General features: G+C 41.8%; 1 protein-coding gene across 1 annotated transcript in view; it reads right to left on the bottom strand.

Moving 5' to 3' along the window:
* Nucleotides 1-8,788, bottom strand: part of FANCI (Fanconi anemia complementation group I) — a 35,756-nt gene that overhangs the window by 8,492 nt on the left and 18,476 nt on the right. The window contains 3 exon segments of the mRNA XM_015425901.1: nt 7,440-7,510; nt 7,820-7,950; nt 8,275-8,427. Coding sequence (XP_015281387.1) covers nt 7,440-7,510; nt 7,820-7,950; nt 8,275-8,427 — 355 coding nt within the window.

The following is an 8,788-nucleotide window of genomic DNA, read 5'->3' as shown; positions in this document are numbered from 1 at the left end:
CAGTGTCATTTTCTATGTCATGAAGAAATGGCATTCTATCTTAGCCCTGGTTTCTGCAAGACTCGTTATGCTGTCTTCAAGGAAGTGACCTTGCTTAGCATCCTTGAACAGGCACAAAAACAGCTGAACAGAAATCCATTAATTTCACAGCTGCCTCTCTTGCCTCGGAGCAAATATAATTCTGTAGTGCAAAAGGTATCTGGGCTGCAAAGGTTTTAGATTGAGTGCATTTAGGTAACATGAAGGTTTGGCTGAACTAGAAGTCAGTTTGTTTTGTTACAGCAGCTAATAGGTATGCATGCACATTCAGGGAACGGGTACATTTTGAAATGGGAAATGGTGGTTAGAGCGCCAGGCTAGGATCTGGGCCACCCAGATTTGAATCCCCAGTCAGCCATGGAAGCTTGCTGGCTGACCATGGGCCAGTCACGTGCTCTCAGACTAACTTACCTCACAGGGTTGTGTAGTTATAATTGAGGACAGGAAAACAATGTAAAAAACTTTGGATCCCCAATAAGGAAAAAATATATTTCATAATGAGTAAAGTATTCTGAAAGCATTTTAGTTGCTCAGACTTCCCAGATAAAGACTTGTTTTGATGACTTTTGACCACAGCTATACAGGTCCTCACTAATATCACAAACTCCTGACATATTGAATACATGCAGCTCAATAATACTGGCTATATACAGCTCAATAAGGTGTTACAAAACAACACAAACGAGGACAGCAAAGGAGTCTCACTAGAACATTTGCTGGAGACTTTTATTTAGTGGGTTAGTTTCAGTGTTCTGTGATGCCTGCATCTGTAGCAAAGTTTAGACAGTAAAACTATGTTTTGCTTTCACTCAGGATTCAAGAAACTTAAGCGCCAGTGTGGTGGTGTGGTTACAGACACACTAGGAATCTGGATCTGAATCCTCACTCTGCCATGGAAGTTTGCTGGGTGGGAAAATGATTTGCTTTGGTTCCCCATTGGGGGAAAAGCTGGGGTACAAATGAAATAAGTAATTAAATTATAATCAGGAGTTCTTTTCCAAAAAGGAAACGACACCCATGTTAATCCTCTAAGAGCTAAGAGAATGCAAATGTGATAAAAGCAAAAAAAAAGTTTTAATGCAAAGTCAGAAAAGAAACAGAGACATAACTCCACTGAACAAGACAAGCCAGTGTGGTATAGTTGTTAAAGTGCTGGACTAGGTGTCAGAACCCACAGCCAACAATGGAGTACACACTTCTTTAGAAAGGTTATACTTTTATTGAAGAGCCATAGATGCATTAACATAGTCACTGTTAAGAATAGCAGTTGCCTCTTGAACCTAATGAGATATAGGGCATTCGTATGCACACACACACACCCCACTGCGTTGGCCAATTAGGCACCCTCCTGCGCGCAGGCTAGAGCTGGCAAGCGTTACTAGGCGAAGCTGAGAATTGTGCGGCTCCCACGGTCGGTCTTGAAGGCAGACAACACACATTACCACCTGTACTGCTTTGGAGATTAGCATTTCAGCGCAGAGCAGAGAGAAAGGAATGCGAAAGCAATTTACACAGACACTGAAAGAACATCCCAACCCCCATGGCAGCATAGCTGACACTAGGATCTGAGAGGCTTGGGTTTGAATATCCACTCTGCTATGAAACTTACTAGGAGATCGTGGAGCCATCTCTCTCTCAGCTTAACCTACCTGATGGGATTGTTATGAAGACAAAATGCGACCAGGGAGAGCCACATATACTCCCACTAAGCTCCTTGGATGAAGGGTGAGATGTTCGTTTTGAAAATGTATTCTTAAAAAGGCAGATCTTTATCAGGAACCACAAAAGGTGTCAGGACCCACAGTCAAACAACAGAGTACACGCTTCTTTGAAGGTTATATTTTATTGTTAGCACTATGGTAGCATAGACACAGTCACTGTTAGGAATAACTACACCATAGAAAGCTGAGAGAGATATAGGATATTCAAATGTCCCCCCACCCCCACCCCATGGGCCAATCGGCCTGACTCCCGCAGGCGGGAAGGAGGACCAAGGCAGTTAGAGCCGAGGCTGGGAAACGAAACTAGTCACACGGTTAATTGATGGGAAGACACTACACAGGCTGGCTACAAAGTCAGTAAGAAAAAAGAAAGGATTGCGGCAGCCACTAGCACACAGGTCATGAAAGCGAACCCGGGCCTGTAAACAATATGGCAGCATAGCTGAGAAAAGGTTAAATATGAACTAAATAATATACTGTCAGTTAAAGTAGAATAATGCTTTAACTCGTCTTTTACCTCTTTCCTAATGTGACTAGCACAAACCAGGTAAAATTTTAGTATATTGTTTAAGGCAGCAATAAGAACTATATTCCTTTGATCAAAGATGAGAGGAATATAGTACACAAGTGGGGGCCTGCATAATTCACAGGGGGGAATCCCATCTCCCCCCACCCCCATTGCTGAGCCTTGGAGTCCAGCAGCAGCAGTGTCTGGGAGCTGCTCTGAGCCCGGAGCAGCTCCCAGTGCCTGCTGCTGCTGAGCCCAGAGTGGCTCCCAGTGTCCACCGCCGCAGGGCCCCAAACGGCCCCTAGGGTCTGTCACTGCTGCAGCAGGCCTGGAGCAGCTCCTGGAGTCTGCTGCTGGCACAGCAGGGCCCTGAACAACTCCTGCCATCCCCTGCCGCAGGGCCCGAAGTGGCTCCCATCATCTGCTGCTGCTGCTGCTGCAGAAGGGCCTCAAATGGCTCCTGGTACCCACCACCACTGCAGCAGGGTTCAGAGCAGCTCCTGAATGGCCTGCCACAGCTCCCAGGCTCCGCCACACAAGTATAAAGGAAAGCACTTGTGCAGAGAATGCTACTTTACCATCCCTCCATGAATTTTTTAAATTGGGGGCGTGCATAATGCACAGGGGGGAATCCCATCGCCCCCCACCCCCATTGCTGAGCCCAGAGTGGCTCCCAGTGTCCACCGCCGCAGGGGGGGGGAAATGAAACATTTTTTTCTCACCTTGACCTCCTATATTTAGAAATTATTCAGCTTCTTGCTGAACTTTTGCACATGGATGAAATTAAGGTAGTGATAATGAATATGAATACTGGCAAATCTCCACGATCTGCTGGGTTGCCTAATGAATGGCATAAAACTTTTTCAGATTTTTTAATTCCAAAACTATATCAGTTGTATAACAAGATTTCTTAATCTGGCTCATTGCAATTTGTTATACGATGCGTATATTACTATGATTCCAAAACCTGGCAAAGACCCCTTTAGGGGAGGGGCTGCAGCTCAGTGTTAAGCAGAAGGTCCCAGGTTCAATCCCCACCATCTCCAGTTAAAGGATCTGGCAGTAGGTGATGTGAAAGACTAGATGGTGACTAGATGGTGCATCATGCTCAGAGTACACATTTTCAGTCTATTTCTTTGATTAATGTAGATGCTAACAGTTACTCTTGCTAACGAGACTTCCAAAGGTTGTTACAACTTTGGTCCATGTAGACCAGGTAGGATTTATACTTGGTAGGCAAGGCTTGCATAATCTTAGGCTAGTCAATGATTCAATTGCTTTAAATAGTAAGAGATCTGATCAAATTGCCATTCTCTCACTTGATGCCAAAAAGGCTTTTGACAGAATATACTGGAAATTTATCCTTGTTACATTTAATAAATTTGGTTTTCCCATGCATTTTTTAAATGGGTTAGAATTCCCTATTCATCTCCCAGAATCAGGATACTGACTAATGGCATATTTTCCACACAATTCCCTCTTGAGAGGGGTACTAGACACAGGGTTGCCAACTCTGGGTTTGAAAATATCTGGACTAGAGATGTGAAGGCCCGGAAAAAACCCGGAAAAATTCGGGGGGAAAACGTTTTTTTCCTGAAGCCTTTTTTGTTTTTTCCCGAAAAATTGGAAAAACTGAAAAAAGAAAAGAAAAAAAATGATTATGGAACGTTTTATTTTAACATGGTGAATAAAATATTTTAAGACAAGATGTTCAAATATTTTCCAAATCGTTTCCAATATATATATATATATATGGTATCAGATTGATCTAATTTCTGTGCACTGAGGACAAGCAAGTCCTAGGTTACAAACTGAACTCTTCAATGCAAGAACAAGATGTATTTCTTCCTTTAGGAGGTGCTACTGTCAGAAGAAAATTAAAAGGTTTCAGTTTTGTTTTTGCATGTGGGTGGGTATTCTGTTTGTAATAATTGTTTGGATACACTATATTTTTAATATGCTAGTTGTGATAATTTCATGCCAAGTAAAAATGTCCATAGTCATATTTTATGCTCCTAAAGTAACAGAATGATTTTCAATCTAGAAAAGAAAAAAAAAAAGCGAATGTAGGTGATGTTTTCAATTTTTCCGTTCCGTTTCTCCCCCCCAAAAAAACGGGGAAAAACCCGGGTTTTTTTCTGAGCTTCAAAATTTCCAGAAATTTTACATTTCTAATCTGGACATTTTAAGGGTGGAGCCTGGGAGGTCGGGCTTTAGGGAGGGGAGGGACCTCAGCAGGGTATAATAACATATAGTTCCCTTTCCAAAGCAGCCATTTTCTCCAGAGGAAGCGGAATAAATGTTTCAAACAAATAAATAATAAATAAGCTATTTATGTAGCCTGGAGATCACCTGTAATTCCGGGAGATCTCCAGCCCCACCTGGAGACTGACAACCGTACCTAGACACGGTTGCCTTCTTTCTCCTCTTATTTTTGATCTAAGTCTGGAACCTCTAGCTTGTGCTACCAGACAAAATAATAATATTCAAGGCTTTGTATATAATTCCTTAGAATGTAAGATTATTCTTTATGTAAATAAACTTTAATGTTTATTTTGGGACCTCACACCTCAGTCTTCCATTCCTGCATTAATGACTATGATTAATACCTTCCGAGACTTGTCTGTCTATTCCGTCAATTGGACCAAATCTGAGTTGATGCCATTGGGAGACAATATATCATGGAGTGGATTTGCTTATGGACATGTTTTGGTGGTGTCCAGATGGCGTCACTTATCTTGGAATATGGATTCCTAGAGATACTATGCATATGATTATACTAAATTTTAACAAGCTACTTGCTGATATAGCTTTGGAACTGGACAACTTTAAAGTTGTCTTTATGGGGCAAAGTAAATACACTAAAAATGAGTACTATACCCAGGATTATTTATAATTTTCATGCAATTCCTTTTCGTATACTTTGTTTCAGAAATTTATGTGGGGTTCTTTATTGCCTTGGATTTCTTTAAAGGAGATGCAACTCCCATTCAATGATGGAAGATTTGCTTTCCCTGATCTCAGTTTATATCATAAGGCATATTTGCTAAATTGTACTAGTTATTGGGCAGTTGGACTGTCCATCTTGGACTCTTTTGGGGGCCTCATTTCTGGAGCCCCTCTCTAGGCGGAATGCATTAGGGCAGAGGTGTCAAACTCATTTGTTACAAGGGCCGGATCTGACACAAATGTCATTTTGTGTGTGGCACAAAATGTAACACCAGGTACCAGAGGTATAAACCTTATAAAGGACACAGCAAACCCAATTAACAATATTAATTTTTACTCAAAATACAAACAAAAGCAATTGATCCCTAGCATTGAAAGCAATTAATTTACTTGGGATCCCCCAAAAGCCCCAATAAATGTGTTTAATCATATGCAAGACTAGGTTTTTTTCTAAGGGATACCATAAAAGGGGGTGTACCTTATACCAGTTGCTTGCGGACCAGGTAAGAGCCCTCTGGCCCCCCGGGCCTTATGCCTGACACCCCTGCATTAGGGTCTACTTATGTTAGTGGATCCCATTCCTCCTGCAGTTTCTGCAGCTAGAGAACTATGGTGTGTTATGTCACAACAATATCAATTTGATCCATTTTCACATGCTCTATTTTATATTTATTTTTATTTATTTATTTCAATTTATCGACTGCCCCTCCCCCACAAAGGGGGGTTCTGAAAAATTTATCGGCTTTGAAACGGAGATGAGCACCGCAACCTTAGAGTCGGATTCGACTGGCTTTCGAGCAAGGGAACCTTTACCTAAAACAGACATAATAATGTAGTTAAAACAGTATAAAAAACAAACAATTCACCAGCTCTGCCTCAACCATCCAACCATGGCATTGTTGCACCCAGACAATGGGTCAGAGAAGGGAGAAAGATCCAACAAGGTCAGGAGTGGTGAACTGCCTTGATCCAAGTGCAGCTGAAGGTTGTCCTGCAGTGGCTGTCTCTGTTCAAAACCAGGCCTGAAGTGAGACTGGAATGGATCGAGTGTATTAAGGGCCAATCCTTATCTAAAAATGGGGAAGAAATCTTTTTTATGGAAGGCTTAGACCAACAGGGGGATTTTTTTGTTATTTTCTCAGCTGAGGCCTAGATATGAATTGTCAACTTCTGTTGAATGTATTTACAATTGCAGCATCAGTTAGTGTCTAAATATGGCCCTGAGACATTAATTGTCTCAGAGTCCCCTTGTTCCTGGAAACTCTAATATGTGTTTATAAATAATTGATGTCAATTAATAAACTGACATGGACCAATCCAGATCTCAGGATTGAATGGAATCACCCTATTTTGGTCTGTAGTTCAGCAGTTCGAGACCCTAGTGCCACATGACAGAATGAGCTCCCGTCTCTGGTCCCAGCTCCTGCCAACCCAGCAGTTTGCAAGCAAGAAATTGCAAGTAGATAAATAGGTACTGCTTCGGTGGGAAGGTAATAGCGTTCCATGCGCCTTGACATTTAGTCATGCTAGCCACATGACCACGGAAACGTCTTTGGACAACGCTGACTCTTCGGCTTGGAAATTGAGATGAGCACTGCCCCCTAGAGTTGGATTCGACTAGCTTTCGAGCAAGGGAAATCTTTACATTTATGGATCTTAAGTTGCAACTTATTCAGCAAAAAATTATGTTCAGGATACAAGGGACACCACAGCGACTCTTTAATAAAGGACTGCGTAAAGTCTCTACGTGATGGCATTGTAACTCACAGAAAGTGTCCCTTAAACATGTACTTTGGGTGTGTCCTGTCTTTCAGTTTTTCTGGGAGGAAATTATTACTCATATCAATTTTGTATTAGAACATTTGTTGATTTATGTACTTTTAAACCATATGACTGTCTCTCGGAGGTTAACAATGGTCAACAAAAATGGACCCTCCATGCCCTTACTACAGCTAAAATACTAATATTACAACACTAAAGACATAAATGCCCACTTCCTGTAAATCAATGGACTGAAGACAACTGTATATGGACTTATTTTTAGATATCTGGAAATCTTTTATAGAAATGTGTATGTAGATCTGCCACCAATGTTGTTATATTTGTCTTTCTACTTTATATATACTTTTTCCTCCTTAGTTGTTGACTTTTGAGAGGTTTTTTCCCTTGTTTGTTCTTTTTTCCTGTTTTTGAAGGAAATAATTTTTTTTAAGGCAACTTACCCCGAAAACATTGATTTGCGAAGAACAAGGATCAGGGAGTCCCTCATGGACATGCTTATTTTGAGCAGAGGCTGGAACAAAAAAAGGATGGAATAGACCAGAATGTGTACTTGGTCAACACGGAGGAAGACTACTAGGAAATCCAGAAAGAGAGAGGTTAGGAGAAAGTCATCTTTTCAGAATGATCAAAGTTTGGATCAGTAACTGTTAAACTGTGTGCTGTGAACGAAATGCTAGCTGTACCCTCAGAAAACCATTCAATTATATACTAAAAGTATTGTTAGCCAAGAACATGCACCCACACCGGAGACTGCCCGCTGCAACTCCTCCTGTGCCTTAGACACACATGCCCTCTCCTCCTCTGGAGCACAATGCTTTACCTGCACAGCCTTCAGGAGTCCCTGCACTGTTGCAAGAGGGAGAAAAGACAGCTGATCGAAGGCCTCTGTGATTTTAGAGGAAGAATTCTGAAGGACGAGGGGAGCATAGGAGATGATGCTGGACAGCAAATCTGGAAGAAGAAAATAACAAGCAGAGCTATGGCCTCCTATGAGGTAAGAACAAAAGGTCCAAATGGCAGGACCCTGGGGTGGGAAGAGAGAAAAGAGGACAGACTTCTCCTGTTGTGGCATTCAGAAGCTAGAGTGAGTACAGGCCGGAAAATATATCTTGACACACCAGGATGTAAGTGCTATATGAGACCCTTATTTCTCAAAGACAGACCACAAGAGTTTTGGAATGAGGAACTGTTATCCCTCTGAAGCAGAGAAGGAATCAAAACTAAAAAGCAGTTTGGCAACGTAATGGATCACCCACTGGATCATTTCACCATTACCTATGAAGTGGCAGATGGGAGATCCAGCATTGATGATGACTCTGTTGAGGACCTGCTCCAGGATCTCCCTCCTGATTGGCTCATGGACCTGGAAAGAGGCAGGTCAATTGAGAGAGAAAGCACACACAATCAAATGAGAACAATTTTGTCCACAATTTCAGGAACACAGCAACCCCCCCCCCAAGTATTTCTACAAAACTTACAGAACATTCACATCCCCATAAAAAGTTTTAATTAAAAATAATTCCCCATAGATGACCGACCTTTCCAGGAGTAGCAGCATGGATCATTCGACTTATTTACAATAGTCTCTCCTCAGCAGTGAAATGGAGGGCATCCTTCTCCACCCCAAGGCCCTCTGGATTGCTTCACTAATCTAGCTTACATATTACAGTGAACACATATACAATCCATGTATAGTGTACCCTTGATTTTCCTCTAATATGTGCCCTGGGCAATTTCATGTTTAAACCCCACAGTCATCCAGGTACTGGTCCCCAGCTTCATTTGTAAA

Source organism: Gekko japonicus, unplaced genomic scaffold (assembly GCF_001447785.1).
Source record: "Gekko japonicus isolate JY-2015 unplaced genomic scaffold, Gekko_japonicus_V1.1 scaffold3048, whole genome shotgun sequence".
In the NCBI taxonomy this organism is placed as follows: Eukaryota; Metazoa; Chordata; class Lepidosauria; order Squamata; family Gekkonidae; genus Gekko; species Gekko japonicus.
The sequence above is the reverse complement of the archived record's forward strand: the minus strand, read 5'-3'. Positions and strand labels throughout refer to the sequence as shown.